Below are 24,144 nucleotides of genomic sequence, written 5' to 3' on the forward strand. Positions count from 1 at the left end.
TAACCGCTTTTCGCCTGAGGGACCCCCAGCTCTAGTTGGAAAAATAAAGATTTGATTGATTGATTGATTGATTGATTGATTGATTGATTGATTGATTGATTGATTGATTGATTGATTGATTGATTGATTGATTGATGTGTTTCCTATTTTTGTACGTTGAGGAGCTGTTACTCTTGCGGTTTTCAATAGGCGCACCATGTGTGTATCCTTCACATCCTTGTGTTTGTGCTTCTAATGCGGTATTACGCAACACGAGGGAGTGTTGTCGATTCCTCATAACGGCAGATGCATTTAGATGGGTGTTTTTCTGGAGCCCCTAACCATTGCGTTACTCATATCATGGCTTTGGTTCATAACACCAATTAGACTTTTTTGCTTCTTCAAAGCGCCGAGCTTTCAAGTCGGAAAAGTCATTTGTGTGTTCTGCGAAAATAATTCCAGCGTCCGATTATATACGTTGCGCAGAGCAAGGCCAAGTTGTTCGTTCGGGCTGGTTATCGCCTAACATCCGGCCGCCGACGCAATATCGCGACCCCCCTACATCAACAGCACGCCCGGAGTTCAGCCCCGGACGAAGGACGCGGCCTGGACCCCGCTATCCGGCGCCTTCCACGTAGCGCGGTGCCACGAACGACTCGAGCGGACAGCGTCGACGCTGGACCAAGGGCGAGGGCAGTGTTCGGCGACTCGGGCGTTTCCGCGGCCTTCCTGATGCATGATGCACCTGTAGTACAACGCCTGGAGGCCCGGACGCTCGACCACGCAGGAGAAGCCGACGCTGGTGAGAGCATATTTACACACACGTGCTGCTTCGTATCATCTGACGAGCTTCTACACTAAGGAAAAATCGAGTATTTGGGGAGTATTTCCGCCATGCATCTATAATCGTCATCCACCTCACGTATTTTCCTCGCGATATCACCGCGGTGCCGGCGCGTGCGTTATCAGCGTGACGTAGCATTCTTGATAGGAAAGTGACGAGAGCCGGGTTTTCAAGAAAGGAAACGCGAGCAAACCAGATGACGATTATTGTTGTGTGGCAGAAATACTCCCCAAATACTCCATTTAGTGTAGACATGGTAGAACTCGTTGTTGGCCTACATAATCGAGTAGAAAAGGTGCCTTTTTGTCCCACAACAGTTATCGTGCGTGTCTTTCCTTGCATTATCGCCGCGTACCCGGCATTTTCTTGGCCGCGAACGGCATGAGCGTTATCAGCCTGACACAGCATTCTTGGTAGGAAAGTGGAGAACGCCGCGTTTTCAGGAAGAGAAATGCAAGCAAGCCAGATGAAGATTGTTGTGGGACAAAAAGACGCCCTTTTTACTCAACCGTGTTTGAGAGTGTAGTCTATTATGCATATACTTGTCGAATAAACAACCAATTCGGGCTTGTCCTCGCACCCTTCCTTGTGAGCATGTTTCTTTTTTTTCGCGCAGCCTTTCACTTTCTAGTCTTGGCCTTCCATTATTATATTAAGCATGCTACTGGAGGTTTCCGACCCTTTAGTAAATGGCTACCCGTTTCCACGCAAATGTTAACGACTGCAATGTTTTCGATTAAAAGCGAAACTGGATGTCTCCCCTATAGCACGGGGTCTGCCTTCATGGCAAAGGACAGGTGAGAAATGCAAAAGTGCTAGGATGATGGTCAGTCGTATGTATACGCAACTCGGCATCACTCTCCTAGAATGTTCGTCTTGTTCCTTTCACCTTTTTATTCTCTCCCTTTTCTCTTTATTTGTGACAGCCTTTCTTTGTTTCATCTACACATAGTGCCCCGTAACAGTCACGATTGGACTCTCGGTGTCCTTAAGTGATCGGATGTTTGAGCGACTTGGTTTAGCTTTGTAGCAACGGGCGCATGAACGATCAAGAACGAAAAACTACAGTTTCCCACAGCAACCGCTTGTTTCAAAACCAACAAAATCCGTAGCTACTTTATTAGTTTTAAAACAAAAGGTTTATGTTAATAACCTGACCTACCGCGGTGGTCTAGTGGTTATGTTGCTTGACTGCTCACCCGAAAAATCGCGGGATTGAATCCCGGCCGTGGCGGCTGCATTTTCGATGGAGGCGAAATGAGTGGTACGTTGAAAAACCCCGGGTAAGCGAAATTTCCGTAGCCCTTCACTACGGCGTCCCTCATAATGATATCGCAGTTTTATGACGTTAAACCCCAACAGTGAATGATGATGCTGTGAATAACATGCAGTGCAATTTCAGCACTTCTGCGTCTTTCTTCTCTATGCGCTGTTCGCTCTGCCCGTTGTCTTCCCGCTCAGCAGTGTGACCTTTCGTGCAGGCCCACCTTGTGGTTCGCGCATGCGCCATCGCCCTCCGCCCTGCACGTGGTGGCCGCGCCGCTGGCCGTAACGCACGAGCTGGCGGAGACGCGGAGAGTGGCCACGGGGTCAGACGACGTCGGCGGCGTCTCGGACGGCGACGACGACGGCGATGACGGTGACGCTGAAGGCGCTGAAGACGTCGCCAGCGTCACCGCAGTCCGCCGACGCCCGCCGCCTGCCGGCGCCTTCTGCGGCGTCTTTTTGTTTTGTTATTTGATGTGTATATAATAATGTTGTTCAAATTTTGTTCGTCCACATTGTGGTGCAGTAAATGTGTTTTGTACATATGAAATAAACAATTTTAATGCGAAATTCTTGTTGTTTCGCTGGCTATGGTGGGCTCTTCGTTGAACTGGTTGAACATTTTCGTGCAGAATGACCCTTTAATAGTGATTTGTGCAATTGATGCCTGGAGTAAATGAATTGGATACTAAGCTTTTCTGAATTTGACATATACTACAGAACAACTTAAAGATCGCGCTAGATGTTCATGAACGCTGAATAAAACTAGTGAAATAACGCAGATTCGTTAGGTGAAGTAAAGCACGCAAAACTGCTGTTAAAGAGCTGGACAGTATGGCAGCGCCAAATTCTGGAATTAAGAGGGTTATACTTTAGACGTAGTCTGATTATGGCATTAAGATAGGGCAAAAGCGCAAACTTCAGACGGTCGCAGCGACACCTAGGCAAACGTAACAACGAGCGCAAGGCAAACGAGCACTAACGTAACTCATTACTTTTCGCATATTACGTTTTCTCAGTTTTCTAATTTAATGTTTACTTTGTATAATGGCTAACGCTGATTGTAGCTCAGGTATCTTTACCAGCAGGCAGCTACGTGTAACCAATTACATTACTGGCAAAATAAGCTGTAAAGAGTGACTCAGAATTGAGCACTTGCGAAGTCAGGAAATATAAAAACTCACTAGGGTCCCTTATGCATTCGCCAAAGACGACTCGAAGGTGAAAGTATTCCGGTGTGGCTATTTCGTTGTTATTTTCATAATCATTATCACGGGAGCTTGAGAGGACACGTGAGTAGCTCCACACTTATACTCCATCTCACAAGCTGGTTGCAGTACTGTGGAAGCTACGGGGCTGCTCAGGCAATGGGAAGAGCGAGCACACCTCACGATGTATTCATGCGCGCCGCGTTTTCTGTGCTCGGCGTCCCCGTAGCCGTAACGTGTTGTGCGAACAGAGCGAGCACGCGGGAGCAACCAACGCTGTCGCAGCAACGGCAGCGCCGCAATAATAATATAATAATAATAATAATAATAATAATAATAATAATAATAATAATAATAATAATAATAATAATAATAATAATAATAATAATAATAATAATAATAATATAATAATAATAATAATAAATAAATAAAACATGCGTTGGGCAGTAGCGGTAGCACCGGGGGAAAAAATAAAAAAGAAAGAATAACATGGCAGCACACGTCGACGCTGGTTCCTTGCGCCTCGAAATTAAGAAATCGCCGTAGAGAGCCGTGCGGCCCGTAAGTTCTAAATTGACACTTGTGTTTGCGTTGTATTTGCGTCCCGTTGCTTCGACAGCAATGTATTCGCGTCTATTTTGCACTGTTTCCAAGATTCATTCTCAAATTCTCGGTGACAAGGCTTAGCAGGCATGGCTGAACAAACAGCTAATATCAATATTAAGGACAAAACGCGCCTGATACTTTGTCCACAGCGTGAGATGGCACAAAGCGATAGCAGATTCCACCGTTTATTTATTGCTGTCAGGACAGTGTGCAAGTAGCAAGCGCCAGTTTCGATCGAAGCGCGGGATAGCGTCTGCATGGGCGCTGCCATGTTGGTTCGTCATCACAATTATCGGAAGTTACCGAAGGAATAATTAAATGCTCGTGGCGTACCTACATGCGAATCCTGCTTAGCGCATCACGTATTGCTGTGGCACGTAGCACCTCCTCCAATTATAATTCAATTACAAACGGAACTACGTTTTGCTGCGCAGGCGTGTGACTTGCTTACACCTCGTAGCTTCCACCCTGCTGCAACCTGCTTGGGAGATGGAGTATAGTTGATACTATGGCCACTGATGATGATCATGAATTATAGACTTTTTCGCTGTTTGCAAACACAGCTCCTAGACGGCTTCCGGTTTTGTGCGCCGGCGTAGCCTAGTAGCATTGGCGGGGATAAAAAGCCTTAGCGAGTAGCCCGCACATTTTCAACACTTTTCTCCCTGTGTCTGGCCAAATATTTTAAATAAATATTCTTCTGAGCTGCACACACAGCAGTACAAGAGTTAGGCCTTCACTTTAAGCGCCCTCCTTTTACCTGAAAGCGAAGAAAGAGTCTTTCCTTATTTTGGCACAACATAAAAAACACGCTTTCTGCTTCGCCGTTAGAGATCTGATGATTGAAGTGACCGGAAGTTTCTTGGGGTGCAACACGTGCTGCTACTATCGCAATCTTCAAACCGACCGAAAAGGCGAATAAGTCAGACCTTTGCAGTGGGTAGGTTGCTTTAAACCACCCCCATATTACACAGAGTCGCACGACGTGACGCCTGCTGCGACTCTACGCTTCTGCCACGCAATATTACATCTGTTAACGTGACTCCTTTCACAACATGACGGCTATATAGTGCGTTTATCCGAAACAGTTTCGAGCACTGGCGTTGCCTTGGGGTGGAATACTTGACTCCGACGCAGAACAACTGGTGCGATTGCGGCTCGAACCATGAATTTTATCTGTTTTTTATCTGAGGTCACGTGATCTTTTCTATCCCACACCTCGGTTTTGAAGGTTAGCTTCTGCTGAGGCTATCCTAGCTTTCGCCTTCAGAATTCGTTCAGGTGACATCCGTTAAAGTCCGCAGCATTTCGCCGGTATTGTACTAAGAAATCGCGTATGGACAATTGAGCACGCTACATTTAAAAAAGGAGCCTAGCACAAGCATGTGTTAAGCAACCAATATGCGTACATTACGCACAATGTCTTAAAACTTTTCAACACCTTCCTCTCATCCTGCGCGCACACTGAGCGAGCTCTTCAAGTTCTTGCTGTTGCGTCCACAAGAGAACCACATATAAAGACGGAGGATGATTCTGAGGATCTGTTATTGTAGCAACTACAAACAACATGCAAAAGGCTGCTAAGAACACTCTAGAAGAACCGGGCCAGCTCGTTCTATATTTGCTAAATATGTGCGACGTTAACACAATTTGGGAAGAAAGCAACGCAAATGTAATCGATCCCTTTTAGTAATCATAGCAGTAACTGAGCACTGTGATCAATTAGAGTTTTTAATAAAATAGATATAACTGTAATAGGTAAGATTTTTCTAAACGCGTGCAAGCCTGAAGAACATGAAAAAGTTAGAAAAAGAAAGTCAGGCAGAATGAGTTAGAAGTAGTTCAACTAAATAAATAACGGCTTCTCTAAGGTACAGGGCGCACGACTGCTTTGTACTGTAACTCAACCTTTCATTTTTTTTTTCATGTAGCCGTCATTAGTAACAATACTTTGTATGATCTACAGATCCTGCTTCTTGGTTTGCAGTACACAAGCTTGTCAACAGGTCCTTTAAGGGATTGAACAATGAAGGCTGATGTTCTAAAGCAGCACAATAACTATAGAATGTGATGTGATGTATTACAGGAATGCAGATCTTTGCCACCCGGCAAAGAAGAAGCTCTACGAGCGTTTCATGTCACAGATATTCAATTATTAGAAAAAGACTTCTCATTAATCCGCTTTCAAAGATAGGATTAAACTTAACTGCAGAAATTGTACTAAGCTTCGGTGCATCCGGTTTCGGATATTGCCACAGGGATGCACTTAATGCGGTGTGTATTGCAACCCCTGTATTCTCATCCAAGCGACTAAACGTACACCGTTTTAATCGTGACTTCAATTATTCGTAAATAAAAATGTGTTAACATTTAACAAGTTTATTCGAAATTTTTCTGATCACGTTAATACGGCAGTCTGGACTACTAGCGAAATCGCATGCAGTAATTTATTTGCAGTATTTATTTGGTATATTACCTATTTCATTTTCATTAATTTTTTTATGATTCAACATTGTACGATATAACTTCTAAATTTGAAACTACAATTTTTTGGCCAATCCCCCAGAGTGGGTATGTGCCACAGTGTTGAAAGCAAAACAAGCAAACAAATAAACTTTCGGTTCTCGTGTCTCGCGCATCTCGCGCTGTCTTCGTTCCAGGGCTGCAGTTAGAACGACCGACTCCGCCATGGTAAGTCGACGTTTCTTGGTCTCCCATCTCACGTCCTTCTTGTTCAGGCAGAACAGTAAAGCCGTGAATCATAAGGATTCTCTCAAGGCTCATGAAATAACCGCTTTGGCGAAGATTAAGCCGATTATCTCGAGTTGCTCTCGCGAATTCGAAAATCGGACTCGGGAGGTACTCGAGTTTCGTGAAAGTGATGGAACACTGCGACTGCCCCCGGATTTTTTTTCAGTCCTCTTGCACGATGGAAGCAGTAGCATGTATATCGAAGTGTTCATGCGAAGTCTTTCTCGTGCTTGTTTAATTTTCGCTGTCATGTTAAACCCACTAGCTCAATCTTCAACCCTACCATGTACAGACTTGGCCTCTGTTAAAGGGAATGCGGGAGCTCGTGGCTGCACTCCACAGAAGCGCCGCCACCAGCGCCTGCGAAGGCTTCGGCTTAGGCGCAGCCAAAAGCAGTTGCGAAGCACCCGGCATATAGTCTTCGTTGCCACACTACCAGAGTTAGCGTTAGCGACGGAGAGAGGAACCGTTGCAGACGGGGCCGTACCCAGGAATTTTTTTCGGGGGGTGTTTGTGTGTACAATGGCTCACTTTGGCAACTGGTGGTCGCTGTGAAGGCGTGCAAGTATTTTAGTGTCACCCGAAAAGATAAGCGTGAAAAAATTTCGGGGGGTGTCAGAACCCCCTCAACCCCCCCTTAGTTACGGCCTTGGTTGCAGATGACGCGCCAAACGGCTCCGACTATCGCTGTTACTGAAATCGATGGTTTGACGACGCATCGCCTGGTCGGGAAGGAGCATGAAGAAGAAACGAAATGAAATAGCGCCGACCAAATGAAAGGTTTTATAAACATTTAATTTGGTCGGCGTTATGTCATTTCGTGTCTTGTTCACTATCGCTGTATTACTGTGTTACTGTGTCTGCGCCATGGCTTTTGCCTAGTGTTGACGGTGTTCCGCGGAGCGTTGTCGCTCAGCTTTATCCGAGATTTCTTAGTGAAAGCTAGAAGATATAACCAGCACAGCATGTGAATGCTGCACATATGAACCGATGCATGCCTATTGTGAAGTTTCTTGCAGTGTCACGTGCTAATTATAGGTGTCGTCACGAGCAACGACTTGCATTGTAAATATGTAGATATATTGCACCACAAATGTAACATGTGCTTCAAGAAAGGAGTTCGTGTTCTTCTGCGTTAGACTTGAGTGGCGTGTTGCGCCCGTTCGGCCACCTGGTCTGGCCGATCTAACACGTCTGTAATTTGCTCTGCTGCAACAGTATCATTAAATGCAAGGGGCACTTAACATTTCTTATTCCATTAATGCCTTTATGCTTCGCAGTACAAGGTCAGGGTCAGCTTTTCTGGCGCCCATCGCACGCACTTTGGGCGCGGCAAAGAGGGCGAGACGATGCTATCACCAGGCCACATTAGGATCTGCACCGATTCTGTGCGATGTCGACTGGGCCTCGCTGTTCGACATCATTGCCTTCCATGCATCGCGGTGACGCTGGCGACACGAGCCGACAGTGAAGACTCTGGATTACAGATGCTAGCAGTGGTCTTTTGGCGTGGATGTTCCCGTGGCTTTCCTTTTGCTCCAGGGGTGCTTGCTCAACCCTCCGAAGGCGCAGACATTCCGCGATGTCGGAGGAAACAAGTGGCAGTACTGGTGAGTGCGAATGCGCGTATAGTATTGCGGCTACATGCCGTGCTTACGACGCATGCGAATAACTTGAAGCAGCTCGAAAAAACGAGGACATGGAAGGAGCACACAGACGAGAGGACCAGCGCTGGTGTGTTCCTGCTTTGTCCTACTGTTATGTGGAATTATTATTAAGTGGAACCCACTATTATGTGGAATTATTGTGGGAAACGCCAACCTAAAGTTTGGTTCTCAAATACAAAGAAAGTGAGATAAGCTGTGATGAATAAATATTGTACCAAGTGATGGCGAAAAGCATTCTTAATTAGAGCCGTAAATTTCAGAATAAAACATCAAATAGTTGTTTACATATATAGCTGAAACCAAGGTGATGCATTTACCCTAGCCAGCGCGTAGAGGAGGAGCATACCGTTGTTTGTTGTTGTCTGCTCACTGTTGGCTACGGTTGGCTATCCGCTATTGGGGAATCATCCTCATTCAATCTCCATTGCAACGATTGACTTGTTCACCAAATTAACTTCTCTTTTTTTCTTGAACTCCAGTCACGACAGTTGCATTGTGCGCAGGCCTGCCCCATAGTTCGCGCCGATCTCGCCAGTCACCGTCGCGTCGGTCGTCGCTACCCTCGTCGCTGTCAGTGCGCGCTGCGAGAAGCCCGTCGGCCGCTAAGGAGCCCACGACGCCGGGCTTCTCGCCGGTCGTCAACGCCGACGACGACGACGAAGACGGCCAGGGTGGTGCCGGCATCGTCAAGATCGCCCTGAGCCCCCGACCTACACTCTAAGAAAAAAAAGAGTATGCGTGACTCTTTTCGGAGAGTTCTGACTTGCCACGTATAGGACTGTCTTTAAATAGTCACGGTGACTCTCTTGGTAGGTCAGGGTCGGCTCGCTCTAGGAGAGTCCCCTGACCCTCTAGGAAGAATGGAAAGACTCTCATCCGAAGGATCACGTTACCACTTATAGGGAGTCAGACGACTCTTGCCGGTAACACTCCTACGGGGTTCAAGTGAGCCACACCGAAGCGTCAAGCGACTCCCCAAGTGTTTTAAGCTACTCCTTTGACCCTTGCTCTACTTTTGCGCGACTACTGTTGAAAATAGTGGAGTATTCATTTTAAGCAAGTGCAATAATACTTGCCGTTCTGCCCAGCGACTGCAAAAAAAGAATAGTTCGATTTTAGCATTATTTTAATAAAACTCATCAAAACAACACATATTTTCTAGCAAAGTTATATAGAAAGCACGAAAAGATGGTCAGTGATTTCCAATTAAGAAGTTAAGGTATTCCTCATTTACATGCTTGTATGAGTATAGCCAACTAAAATGTGTGACGGTGATGTGCACAGTGTCATATGGTGCTAAATAAACAGCAGAAATTGGCATCATGTTTCCATATTTATTCTTATGATTAAGAATAAATCTAGAAGTGGTGACGGCTGGAGACATCAGACTTGTGGCTTGCTAGGTTGTCGCTCCTGTTCAGCGTGAGCACCATGGAAAACGGTATCTGAAAATAAGAACGTGATATTAAGATGAGAAAATGAAATTGCAGTAAAGGTTTGCAAAACCTACACAATAAGTGGTTCACACAGACATAATAAAGGCTAACAATAAAGCAACAAATCCAAACAGGCATGGTCAGGAACCAAGTTTTTTGACGTCGAGATCAGACATGTCATATGCTAGAATTACCGCACACAGCTCCCACAATCACGCACACTCACTCGATTCTGTAATAACGCCCAACGTCATCGCAGTGTATGCAAATCACGAAAACAGCAAACAGAAACGAGGGAGAGTGCACGGCCGCGGCCGCACCAACGCGCGCCGTCGAAAGTCTAGAGCTTTTTCACTTTACCAATGAAGCGTGTCCAACTTGAATGACTACCGCGTACGTTCTGGAAGCACCGTACTATATCTGCACCTCAAAATACCGTCTTTAAGTCAACAAAAACCATTATATATAGTGCGTCTGAGCGTTCTGTACACAGGCAATTTTTTTCTCACGTTCCCACGCGCCGAAGCACGCTACACACTCAAGGTCGATGGAAATGTTATGAAGTAGACTAAAGTGCATCTCAAAACGACATCTTGCATATTCAGTAGCGCAGACACAACGTGCGATCAGCAAAAAATGACCCTTGATAATTGTTTGCATCGCTCACTATAAGGGAGCTTGCACAGTAACGCGCATAGCGGTGGCATCTCGTTAACTGACAGCTTTAGTTGGGCATCCGCAACAGCCCTGCAGACACAGGCTGCTGTTGGAAATGGCTGGCAGAGAACTTCCGCAGAGCTGCTGCAGACGCCCAGCTAAAGCTGTATAATTAGTACCTACGAAAGCAGTACACTCACCGTTAATTGGCGCCCGTTGTTCCTGTCGGCAGCTGAAGGAATATTCCGTCCTCCAAGCGTCACCGCGTCACTTCGTGCACGGAGCCGGCGTTGGCGTCAACACCAACGCCACCGAAGACGCGCATGAACAGGCACACAACCCGCGCAACCAACACGCAACGCATTCCAATAGACGAGGAGACCGAGAGGAAAACAAGCGGCACGCCACCCCGGCGCTGCGGGGTGGCGTGCCACTTGTTTTCCTCTCGGATTCTATCAATTTGGACTTCATACCGGAAGGACATGACGGCGACGGCAACAGCGACGGCAAAAACCCGTCCAGACTTTCCATATATTGCTATCGCAATAAAAGACGGCCTCTTATTTCTGTGGTCATGCTTGCATTCAAAAAGGTAGTATTTATTGCTCAATAAGGAAGGAAGGAACAGGAGAGAAAGGAAAGGCCGTGATGTTAACCAGCCTAGAGGGACCGATATGCTACCCTGCTCTAATAAGGAAAACTCTACTAATAATACAGCTTCTGTTCTATTTGGCTACAAACATAGAGTTTCTTACAATAATACCAGACGGGAATCTGGCACTGGTGTCTACGGGGGATCCTTGAGCGGCGCTTCAACCCCCATGGGAATGATGGGAAGTACAGGTTTCGGATTTGCTTCGGATGGATTAGATTCTTGAGATTCGCGACGCTTGTTTGCCGAGTGTAAAACAAAGCGATATAAAGCTATTTCCAATTAAACTCGCTTCATTCTTTTGTGCCTAAAACGTATTGCAAAAGGTTTGCGTGACCGTGAGATAGAACTGAAGCCCGGACAAATTCAACCACCATGGTATGCATTGCTCTGCAAATGCGTTCCAGATTTGGCATCACAATATAATCAATTATTTTCTTTACAACACTTGAAACAAACGCGCTTGTCTTTCCCTCGAAAGTACGCATTATCTATTTATGGAAATAACAGTACCGTATTGAGTGAGAAACACTTAACGTATCATCTGCTGCGATGCCAGGTGCGTCTCTGCCCCCAAAGCATCTCTCGTTTTGTTGTGAAGTCAAGTCAGAGGAGCGTGACAGTGCGCCTCCGTAGCTTCACAGTCGTTTTGCAGTCGACTTCAAAGAGTTTTGATAAGTAGCGCTTATCGCAAAACGTGAATTTTATGCAATTTCCTGCACTGGCATGCATGGGACGCTACATATATGCGCGGCGGTGAGTGCACGACGCTTTGCTAAAACTGTCAATTACAACCTGTAAAGTTGCAACGTGGCAGCAAACCAAGAAACCTAGCGGTTTTCATCCTTTTTGAACAACAAAGGCACTGCTTGAGTGCTTTGCAACGCACCCCACTGCCCACGCCTCGCAAAGAACGAAACTGAAACTGTAGAAAAAGATGCGTAGACAGGTCGCCAGCTAACGAAATCCAATCCGAAGCCTGTAATTCCCATGATTTCCATGGTGGTTGAACGATCGCAGTGCCAGTTTCCTCTCTAGGTTATTGTATGAAACTCTATGGCTACAAAACTGGCGATAAAATTAATTGGAATGGCTACTTCGGCTACTTTTGAGTTCTGTCTCCTTTTCAAATACCCAACGGCAATGCTGCACGTCCCTCTTCAAGAGATTTACCACCAAATGAAGAAGAAGAGTTGTACGCGCATTTGATTCCTCGCGCAGCTCGAGGTCTGTTCGTGCCTGGTCCACGCAAAGAACGCTAAACACCGCCATGGTAAGGCGCCATTTTCTAATCTCCTGTTCGAGGTCTTCAGGACAATCGGCTTCTGGATTATTTGCTCAGTCAAGAGAAGAGCAGTGTCTCAGAAACGCTCATGAAATACCCGTGCTGTCCACATGAGAGAAATCAACAGATCTGTCGGATCCAGTTTCACTCTACAAAAGAATAACAGCCTTCTCGTTGAGACAATTACTGCATGTCGGATGACCAGTTGCAGCCGCAGATTTACTCGTTCTTACGAGTAGTGAGGGTTAATGTAATTTTATAGCATCTCGTTTGTACGTTTGCCTGAATTGTTTTCGATGAGGTGAATCTGAGTTCATCGCGCGAGCTTGGATTAATCTGCACTGCTTACTTAGCACTGATTATTAAAGAAATAAATCTTGGAAAACGAACTGCGAGCTTGGAAACTCGTGTCGTAACTATTACAATACATGCGATTCCTCATGTACTAAGGAGTGCAAACCAAGCTCGAGATTCTTCCCGAGTCCTTTGCCGATAACCGTCGAGATTTGGCTTACTGTCGAACTTGCCACAGCGTGCAGCGGCAGCGCTTGTCATTGATTCCGTCATGTTGACGCGTTTACGCCTGTTGCTGTAGGTCAAGAAACTTCTAAACTCGTGCAGCTGCTGATGCACGATGTCTGTATCTTTCTTATCTTGGCAATTTTTATAAGCGCTGATCATTTCAAGACACGAATTTCGTTTCGGTGTGTGGGTACAGATAAATTTCAGCGTCCTCGCACGTTTCGCAGGGCAATGCGAAGTTGGGCGAGAGTACGAGGCTCCGCCAGCTCCAAGGCGCCCCGAGGTACGACGCCATGTGTGCGACTTGGTCTCGGACTCGCTGTCCGACGCCATCGCCTTCGACCCAGCGCGGCGCCACGGACTACTCGAGCCGACAGCGACGAGGCAGGACCGCGGGCGAGGGCAGTGTTTGGCGACTCGGGCGTTTCCGCGGCCTCGCCGGCGCACGAGACGCTCGTCAGCCACCGAGAGGCGCGGACGCTCGACCATGGAGAAGCCAGCGCTGGTAAGAGCGTGCAGTGCCCAAATCTCACTGTGCGCCGAATGCCTAAATTTCTGGGGTTCTTCTAACTCGGCTATTGATACCACTTGTGTTCTTATGAACTATTTGGAACTTGCTTCTCATTGCACACGGAAGATGAATAGCTTCACCCGATATACCGAAGCCAAACACTCGTGCATCCCCATGTAACAGGCGAGCATAAGCTTCGTCACGACTCGTGTCCACAAAGCGCTTGCACCATTGTCATAGTGTAGCGCGAAGACACAAATACAAAGACACGGAGACATAAAACAAAGCGCTGTGTTGTATGTCCCCATGTATTTGTGTCTTCGCGCTACCTAGCCCAACAAAAATTCATCTTGCAGAATATTCTTTGTACCATTTTTTCCTTTATTCCATCCTGAAAACTCAGTTGCTCAGCTATACAGTGATGGGATTGGAAAGCCTGCAGTCGTTGCGATCTGAGCTACACACCCGGATATAGAAAGCCTGTGGCTGTTGAGGTCCGTGAGGAGACTCCCTTTAAGAAACTTACCCCAGCTCCACCCAGTGCGAAATCTACAGAATCAGCGGTGCTGCGGTTCTCCTGTTGCCTTGTGATTAGCGCTTCGTCCGCGACCTAGAGTCACTGGAAAAATTTCAGAGTATCGCATCTGTTTTCCGCGCGCCGCCACCGCCGCGATTGGCTTATTCGCATCATGTGACCTCTCGGCGCCATATCCCATCCAAGCGCTTTGGGTGCAGGCGCGTTCAATGCAGAGCGTGGCCGGACATTTAGCTGTACCGCGGTCCCCAGAAGTACTTCGTCGCTTTTTTAAACGCGTCATGCAGACAGGGGCGTAAGGAGACATTTTTTTCGGGGGGGGGGGGGGGGGGGGGCACAGCTCGGTGTGCCGCCCCCTGGCGACGCCACTGCATGCAGATGCCAGAAGAGAGTAGCTCACCATCAATCGAACGTTACTGGTGAGCTACTCTGGGAATCTCGTTTGCCGTGTGGGAAAGATTAATGTCAAAGAGCGCCGTTCTACGTGGCTGCATAGTTGGCCTGAACGAATTCGCCCCCCTCGAATAACACTCCTTCCTGCAGTGAACTACATTAATTTTGCTGGAAAAGATCTTATGCGACAGGATATTTCACCTTTTCGGTTCGCTGTGGTCAGCGATATTGCAAACTACATACCTTTCTATTTGCTCGGCCCTTTATATCTCGATCTGTTGAACAGATTACGCATGCTATCCGAGTTATAAGCGTGCCACGCACGAGAGCGAAATCGAAGATTTAATAAAAGAATAACTGTTTACTGGTATACCTTGAAGGCAATTGTGGCATGATATTTGGCACTGCACAAAACAGAAGCGTGGAACTCCGTTGATAAACTTGGTGTAAGGCAATGTTATCAAGCGTACTTTTAAATTTGTTGCAAAAAAATGCCGCTAATGCTGCATTGCACCGAGCGTACCCTTAAAATACTGTATAGTTGGTGGGAAATGGTCACAGAAAAAAAAAAAGCAGATCCCACGCATTGAGGGAGCCGATTTTATGCGAGCCCTAGGTCTATATACATACTGTGTTGCAGTAGCATGCGCTTTAAAAATTCCGGGATGTGCTATTTCTGATCAAAAGAACATAAAGCACCGTGCCGAGGAAGTTTTAATAAGAGTGCATGATGAAAAAAAAGTGTAGCAGTGCAGAAACCGAACCCCAGCTGTTTACGCGCTGGCAACGCCAAAAAAAGAAATGTTTTGTCGGAAACAGCAAAATATTTGCAAATTCATTGCAACGTTGGGAATATTGAGGAGACAAGAAATAGGAAATGAAACAATTAAGTAGTGATGTCAATCATTTTTGATGGTCTATTTTCTACGTATCGTAAGATAAGATGCACCTTACCTACCGCACGCCGATTCGCCCGTGCGTTCGGCTGCTGGCGTGCCGAATCAAGACGTCGCGCACAACTTCCAATTACCGTACACACACAACTTCTATTACACATATGAACCAGTTGAACAGCAAGCACGGCGCGCAAGCAAGCTATGCGTCAGCGATCAGTCGAAGGACGCAATATTGAATGTTCTCGATGTTGTTCGATAACGTTCTCGAGTGCAGTGAACCTGAACACCGACTGCAAAGCTAGCGCAAACAGTCAAGATTCATCAAATGTCGAAGTAAATGGCATCTCGCACGATGTCACTGCGCTAATGCAACGATGTTTACAGATCCAGACCTAGTGAACACGCCCGGGCGTGACACGAAAAGAGACCGATGAAGCCATGAAGAGAGTTCGCGAGCACATGGCAACATTCGCCGTACGTTTCATTAGTTACACCGCTAACCGCGAAGTCGATCCATACCTGTCGATGACTCGAAATCACTTCTAATATCCTCTTGAAGAAACACACACATACAATGCCGTTCTGCCGAGCGTAACACGGCGCTGAGGCTAAAAGATCGGTCACTTCTCAACACACGCTAGCAACGCGCCGGACGTTCTGGAAGGGAAGTGGCCGCGGCCGCCCAATGTTGCCCGCGTGCAGCCTACCTTTGCGGTACTCTGATTTTCCAGTGACTCTACGCGACCGAGGCTGTTACGCCATCTATGGGTGTATCTGGGAACCATATTTTTGAGGGACGACTTTAATCTCCATTTATGCTCGAGCATCGCTTCCCCGTTTCACTGTGCACGCGGCTACCACTGCATCCGCCACCGAGGCAATTACGCCATTTATGAGTGTATCTGGTAAGCGGAGTGTACGAGTGTATCTGGGAACCAGCGCGGACACTCCTCTGCGTCAGGCCCAGCCCTCTAACAGATCTGCCGGATGTTAATACCTCGATACGCATGCGGCCGCGCTCACTCCTACGAGGTTTTCTGCAGGCCCACGTTGTGGTTCGCGCAAGCCTGGGCACTCGCCGTCCCTTTCATGGTGGCCGCATAGGTTGCAGTAACCTCCGAGTTGCAAGAGGTGGCGGTGGCGGCCAGAGGGTCTGAAGACGTCACGGGTGTTTCGGAGCCGACGACGACGGCGACGATGCTGGTGTTGAAGGCGACAACGTCGTCAGCAGCGTCGCCGCAGCCCAGTGACCGATGACGCCAGCCAGTGCCTTCTGTGGCGCTGTATATATTTTATTATCTTTTGTACATATAATAACGTTGTTTTAATTTTATTCAGATGCACCGTAGTGCACTACGTATGATTTGTACAGATCAAGTAAAAATTTTTGCGTTGAACCTTGTTTTGCTATTTTTGTTTAGCTGGTCGATCATAAAGGCCTTGAAGGAAGCATGTATGGCATAGCAGGAGGGAAAATTGTTCTTCACCCGTTTTTGGCACGAAGCTACACAGTATATAGTATATACAGTATAGTACAGTATACGTATATAGATATACAGTGTATACAGTATATAGAATATACCTGTCGAGTACATATAAGCAACACTAGAGAACGATCTTTCATCTACCTTAAGGGTTTCCACCGGATTTAGCTGATGTATTCAGTGTGTTCGAACTGTCACTAAAGAGCGTTTGCTTAGTTTACTTCTTTTCCGTATGCGAGATGAACATTCGTAACACCTGAAGTAGTTTTACTTGCTTTCCTCAGTCTTGTGAAGAAAACACATTCAGAGAAATCCAAGCAGTTCAATAAGTCTTGCAATTACAGATCACGTAGCACAAAATTTGACACAGGACAAGAGAAGGGACGAAGACGAGCGCTTCCAACAAGGTTTATTTCGAGGAGCGTACACATATATACTTTCGAAATGCAAAAAACAAACAAATCATTCAAGAAGCCCACAACTGCGATGCGTTAAAATCTTACATTCTCAGGAAAGACAATTCTTTTTGACAAAGCCTGAGAGATGGAGTGCTGACGCAGTTCAGCCTTGATCTACAAATCCTCTCTGCCTCGATAATTTCTCTTGTCGTTTTATTTGTCTTTTTTTCCAACGAGAAGCGGTTTGCAGCCACACGTGCTGCAATGCAATGCCAAGGACCCATCGCCACCATTCTTGACGTTACAAGCGTGTTCCCAGAGCCGGTCATTAATACAGCGGCCAGTTTGTCCTATGTACTGCTTGCCGCATGAAAGAGGTGTCTGATAGATTACATTTGCTGTACACGTGACGAAAGCGATTTTGTGCCTTTTTGGACAACCTCGTTTTGCATTTGATACATCCTTAGTGCACAAGTACGACAGCTTTTTCGGGGCAGAAAAAACCACCTTCACATTGGCCCGCTCCCCAACCTTTTTCAAGTTGTGCGAGACTCCATGTAGACACGGAATTACAGCAAGCCTCTGAGGCCTTACTGGTTGACCAAACTTTGCGCCTCTGGAACCTGTATGTGAGAGGGGTAGCCGGCATTCGAAAGTCGCTCTGCTTGCTCTTTAAAACTAGCGGCCGTTAGATGTGGGCAAGACTTTTGTAGTGCATTGCGAAAGCACAAGCTTACAATACCTCTTTTAACGAGTTTTGTGTGGGCGGAGTGGTACGGAAGCGGAGGTTTGTTGCTCCTGGACTCGTTCACCCAACAGGTGAGGTCTTGCTGAAAAGTGAAGGCTATGTCTACAAATCTGAGAGTGTTGTTAGTTGGCAACTCGTAAGTTACCAAGATCAGTTTAAACCACTCCTTGGCGAAACTGAGGATGTCTAGGGCACAGGACATGGGGTCACAGTCAAGAAGAATGAGAAAGTCGTCTACAAATCTAAAAATGCGCGTGATTTTCTTGTCGCATAGGTCGCCAGAAATGGTTCTGTCAAGCTTTACTAAAAACTACTTTTTAAGGGCTCGTTTTTATTTGTTAGACACAATATTAATCAGAACTAACAGACAGCAATGCCAAGGAAAGTATAGGGGTGTTCTTTGTAGTAATTAGAATATAAATGTGAAGAAAGTAAAGTGGACGGAAAGATAACTTGCCGCCGGCAGGGACCGAACCTGCGACCTTCGAATAACGCGTCCGATGCTCTACCACTGAGCTACGGCGGCGGTCATCTCCCCGTCCACTTTATAGGGTATATATGTGGATTGAAACTTAGGAGTGTCAGTCAGCAAACTAGTCACTTAAGGTTGGAGCAATACATGACCTGATGTATATACCCTCCTTTTGAAGGAGAGGCTTTCCGTCCCATTGGATAAAGGTACCTCTCAAATAAGCGCATAAAAGTTCTAAAAACTACTAGATGGCCCACCAGCACTGTTCTGAAATGCTATACTACCGAACTTGTAAATGAATTCTTCTACACAACAAAGAAGTGATTCATGAGGCAGCGAATAATACAAGTATTTTACATCAATGGAAAACGCGCACATGCGCTGATTAGAACGGGGTTGGATGAAATCAAGAACTTGACCGGAATTTTTGACGAGAAACGGGTCATCTACAGCTAAAAGGCCAAGCTTACATTGCAAAAACGACGCTACACATTTTTGCCACGTGCCATTTTCTGATACGATAACACGAAATGGTTTTCAGGCTTATTGCTTTTACACTGCAGAATGCCTCACGAAAATCTTGTTTGCAACTTGCTATGCCGCTAGCGAGTTTAGTGAGGTTAAGCTTTTCACACAGCTTATTAGCCTCAGATTTGACTGTCGATATAAAAACATTGTCGTTACATTTGAATACCGATGAAACAGCTTCACTTGCTTTAGAATTGAAAAGGTAGCACGGGAAACCCTCCTTCCTTGTCGGCAGGAAGCACGGCGAGGGCGTTGTCCTTGAAGTAGGCCTCCACTTTTCTCAGCGGCAACCTGGATGCGTGTTGCTTCGAACGGAGGAGCACGTCAACGCCCGCTGAAACACATCGGTCTTGTTCCGAGTGTGGTACCCGCCCAGAAATTTGACGGACCAATGAGAGCCTTTCTGATGCGGAAAGCCTCGGCTCAACGGCAAACTTTGGTCCGAGTGAGAGGGTGTCAGACACTTCCGGTGGCAACTGTAACGGCTCTAGCTTGTGAACTCTGCTCTATCCTTTCTCATCTTGCCTTTGCCTTGATTTGGCGTCAATCGTCAGACGAGCTAAACAACAGGCCCAGATGGCTCCTGTTAGATAAGGAGACGACCTTTCTGCTTGGCAAAGGATTGGACTGACGTGGCGCCTCTGTGCAGAGATAAATATTTGACGTTTCCTGGAAATAACGCTGTTGAAATTAGCGCATTGTGGTGCCGTCTCTCTTACCTCCTTCTCCGCTAGCGCTGAATATGCTTTCGAATTCAGTTTACCAACGCGCCCCAGAAATGGCAATACTGAAAGAAACTTAACCTCGCGACTTCATGTCGAGTCATTACTAATCGAAACTACTAATACAACGCTGAACCGCAATGACGGCAGCGTTGTTTCCGTTTACGCGCCCTGTTTGGGCATGTACATAATTATGCCCTTTCTTCTGCCATTGCTCCCGTACGGGTGTCGATACCTCCGCCGTTTTAAAAATCTTTTTCTTTTTTTGTATTTGTTGTGCGTCTTCCTTTGCCTTTGAGCATGAGCATTCTCGACCAGACGAATCTTCGTCGAACCCTTGATTTCAAGACAAAAAGGTGTCAAATGAATGAATGAATGAATGAATGAATGAATGAATGAATGAATGAATGAATGAATGAATGAATGAATGAAAACAACTTTTATTAGGTCCAGCAGTCGAAGCGCGTTTTTTTGCATGCACGAGATTACCACCCAGTAAGGAAGAAGAACAAGTTGCACGCGCGTTGCGCTCCTCGCGCACCTCGGGGGGGGATATCTCGCGAGGACACGCCGGTCAGACTGACGGCTCGGGACTAGGATCGGGCGGCAGTATCCTTCTTCTCGTTGAGAGTTTATTTCGTTTTTCTTGCTCATTTTATTACCGGTACTAGTTATATCGGTCTTTCTGGGCTCAAGCGAGTCAGACCATCTCGATGTCATTTTCTTCTCCTGGTCAAGGGCACTCCCCTTGGCTAGCCTCTATACCGGCCAAGGATTGGCCTATTGATTCTGTTTTGCGCAGTGGAGTCAGCAACGTCCCTGTGGCTCTGGTACCTACCAATGGAGGTGCTATACCGATGAAGAACCCAAAGGCGCTTCAAGTGGAGCTTCGTAAAGCCACTTCGCATTACCAGCAGATTACCGAGGTTCGCCAATTCGGTCGTGGAGGTATTCTGTGCTGTTCTGCAGATCAGGAATGCGTTCGAGACCTCCTCAATTGTTCCGAGTTTTCAGCACATCCGGTGAGCCCGTTTATTCCAGCACATCTTGCATGTTCGAAGGGCATAGTCCGCGGTGTAGATACGAGCATGACACCTGCAGAAATACTGGATTTATTCTCGGTAGCCGGTGTAGTTTCAGTCTACAGGTGCACCCGAATGATTGACAACAGGAAATCACCGACCGAATCGGTGATAGTAACCTTCGTAGGAACAGTTAGGCCATCAGAAATTAAAGCATGGCCACTCATATATAAGGTAGAGCCACTTTCCCCAAAACCCCTACAGTGTTTGAGATGTTGGCGATATGGCCATAGCGTAAAAGGGTGCAGGTCAGTTGCTAGATGCCGTATCTGTGGCGAGAATCATGACAGCCGCGATTGCAACTCTGCACAAGAGAAGTGCTGTTTATGTAATGCAGCCCACCCTGCTGACTCTGTAGACTGTGTGGCAAGAGAACGAGAACTTGGGGTTCTTGAAATTGTGGAACGAAGGCGTTGCTCCCGTAGGGAAGCAGTTGCGGAACTGCAGGACAGATCAAAAGGCTATGCAGGCGTAACAGCGCGTCATTCCGCTGCCATGGATGCATCTTTGGCAAAATCTATAGCAGAGGCCATAGAGAAGGCTACTGAAAAGGCAATGGAACGCCTGGCAAATAATCTTTTTGAAACCTTGGCACAAATGCTATCAAATCAAGTGACTCAAATCCTTGGTGTAGTATCAACGAGAGATCAGGAGTCTCAGGCTTTTGTGACTCCAAAGCGTACGGAGATGGAAAAATTGACAGCACATCAGCGATCTGGCTCTCCTCAAGCAGGACCTTCCAAAAACTTGGACCAAGCTGATCTGGAAACCCTAACAGATGATTCCGAAGATATTGCAGATATGGACGCGGACTCTCAAAAGACACTGAAGCGTACTAGGTCGCCCCCTGAAAAAATGTCTCCTCATAAGTCGAAATCAAAAAAGTACCTGTCAAAGAAAGACTACTTTGAGAACCTCTCTAAAAAAGACTTCTTGAAAACGGATATATTGGATCAAGCAGTTTCAGCTACTGTTCTAGCATCAAAATAGGCTCCCGATCGATTGCTTCGGCCGATCGATTGTTTCGGCAGCCACAGATTTATCATACATTTCTTTGCAACTTTCCCCAGACCTCATTGCTCTCCAAGAAACCTGGCTTACAAATGGTCAAAAATTTTATCTAAAAAATTATCGACTATTTCGATTGGATCGACCTGGCAGAGGAGGTGGACTTGCCTTCTTGGTTTCAACTAAGTTTAGTCACAGAGCCAAGATATCTTATCAGTGTATGGCTACTGGCTGTGAAATTCTCGTATTAGACGTAACACTGCCAGACTGTTCTCCTTTTTCTTTTGTTAACGTATATTTTCCGGCAGGAGTGCAAGACACGAGATGTCTAGACGTCATGTTAGCTTCCTGCAGAAAGGACATATTACTGACTGGGGACTTCAATTCACACCACGTGGCTTGGGGTTTCAGAACAGATTTAAGTGGAAGACGCTTGTGGGAATGGGCTGTTGACAATAATCTATCTTGCTTGAATTCGCACGTTGCTACTTTTGTTAGAGGTCAGTCTAAATCGGCAATAGACTTGACATTTTCGAGCTCCTCTTTAAGTATATCTTCATGGAAAACTTTAGACTGCGCTACAAATAGTGATCATCTGCCTATTACCTTTGACATTAACTTTCCGAGGATATGTTTCGCCGAAAAGGTTGGCTCATTTGTTAATTATGTAAAATTACAAAAAGACTTAAAGGCTACTTTGATTGCTCGCAAAGACATGCACGAAGATATTAGGGCTATGAGCCTGTGTGCAGTATTGAAAAGATCATTAAAAAACTCAACTTTTAAATTAAACTCGGGCACAGGAGGATCTTTTAGTCCATGGTGGAACGCAGAATGTATGAGGGCTTATAGAAAACGAAAAGCTGCGTGGAAACAACTGCTAGTGAACCAATGCCCCAAAAATTGGTGTGATTATAAATTCATAGCCGCTGATTTCAAACGCACTATACGCAAAGCAAAAGATGACTACGATATTAACAAATTTAGTTATCTTTCTCGGGCTAAGAATAAAAAAGCGCTTTTTAGATTTTTACGTTCCCGAAAAATGATTCCACCGTCAGAAAATATAGATTCTACAATTCTTTCTCCCCGTGAACTCTCTGAATTATTAGAAAATATTGCTAAAGGATTAGAAGATAGATTTACATCAACTATGCCAAAATACATGGTGAACCCAATTGCAGGTGAGGACTTCGATGAGGTTAATGTAGAAGAACTGGCGGATGTAATAAGGCATTTAGCTCCTGCAGCACCTGGACCAGATGGGGTGACCTCTGCAATGATCAAAGTAATATTCGAAATATCGCCAAATGAAATCCTTAATCTGGTCAATTATTCTTTGAAAAATGCTTGGATACCTGCAGATTGGAAGCTATCCAAAGTAATTCCGATACTTAAAAAACAGGGAATTGGATTTGCCCTTGACAATATAAGGCCAATATCACTCACGTCTAACCTGGTTAAACTCATAGAAAGAGTTTTGAATGTCCGGTTAAATAAATATATAGATGATCAATCCATACTAAACCCCAGTCAAATTGGCTTTAGAGCTGGATGCTCAATATGGTGTGCGCATGTTGATTTAGAGAGTCGCATACAGCTGGCTCGGCGTCGGCGAGAATACTGTGCGTTAGTTACTCTGGATTTAGCTAAAGCGTACGATAAGGTTGAGCATTCGATACTCATTAAACAGATGGAAAATTACCGATTTCCAAACTACATAACAGCGTGGGTTTCAGAGTTTTTAAGAGAAAGGGAATTTTATTGTTTTAAAGATGGCTGCTCATCTAATAAATATAGGCAGAAACGTGGCGTACCACAAGGGGCCGTGTTGTCGCCCGTATTGTTTAATATATTCTTAAGCTCCATTCCTACTCATCAGGATATTCAATTGTATGTGTACGCAGATGATATTGCTTTCTTCGCGTCAAATAATGATCTGCACTCACTATATCTGACGTTACAAAACTATCTCAATACGCTAGAATCATGGCTTCAAAATATTCATATGACGTTGAACGTCAAGAAAAGCGCGCTTCTTGCGTTCTCTTTTAAGGAGCCTGTCAACATCTCGCTGATTTACAGCCAAGAGCTCATTCCACAGGTAGATTCCCTTAAATATTTGGGCATCATATATAATAAAACATTAAACTGGCGATGTCATATTGAAGAAGTTTACTCTAAGGCAACACGTGCAATGGGGTGGCTGCGGAAGCTTGGTAACCGTAGAACGGGATTGCGAAGAGATACGCTGTTAATGATTTATAAAATGTATTTGAGGCCTATCTTGGAATTCGGGTGCGTTTTATTTTCTGGCAGCGCAACTTATAAAATGAGACCCCTAGTACTATTGGAAAGGGAAGCTATGCGTTTGTGCCTTGGACTTCCAAAGTTTGTTGCTAACAATGTGTTGTACATGGAGGCGCGACTACCTTCTTTGTTAAGTAGATTCAAATTACTTACTGTTCAAACATTCCTCAAGATATACGATTCG

General features: G+C 45.8%; 1 protein-coding gene and 1 long non-coding RNA gene across 2 annotated transcripts; both read left to right on the forward strand.

Annotated features, from left to right (window-relative positions):
- Window positions 1-62: 62 nt before the first annotated feature.
- Window positions 63-2,659, forward strand: LOC119382928 (uncharacterized). The gene is made up of 2 exons (XR_005181580.2): window positions 63-781; window positions 2,305-2,659. It is a non-coding gene; the product is annotated as an uncharacterized LOC119382928 (long non-coding RNA).
- A 5,145-nt stretch (window positions 2,660-7,804) lies between these two features.
- On the forward strand, window positions 7,805-9,042 carry LOC119381574 (uncharacterized). Its single transcript, XM_037649348.2, has 2 exons — window positions 7,805-8,264; window positions 8,825-9,042. The coding sequence occupies exons 1-2, from the start codon at window positions 8,168-8,170 to the stop codon at window positions 9,040-9,042; spliced, it is 315 nt and encodes a 104-aa protein (XP_037505276.1). The 5' UTR covers window positions 7,805-8,167.
- Window positions 9,043-24,144: the final 15,102 nt, after the last annotated feature.

Source organism: Rhipicephalus sanguineus, chromosome 2 (genome assembly GCF_013339695.2).
Source record: "Rhipicephalus sanguineus isolate Rsan-2018 chromosome 2, BIME_Rsan_1.4, whole genome shotgun sequence".
Classification (NCBI taxonomy): domain Eukaryota; kingdom Metazoa; phylum Arthropoda; class Arachnida; order Ixodida; family Ixodidae; genus Rhipicephalus; species Rhipicephalus sanguineus.

What these genes read in the sequence shown, in the direction of transcription:
- LOC119381574 (XM_037649348.2), top strand. Translation starts at nt 8,168, where the DNA reads ATGTTCCCGTGGCTTTCCTTTTGCTCCAGGGGTGCTTGCTCAACCCTC. An exon ending in GGAAACAAGTGGCAGTACTG is followed by an intron (nt 8,265 to 8,824) that starts GTGAGTGCGAAT and finishes CATTGTGCGCAG; the next exon opens with GCCTGCCCCATAGTTCGCGC.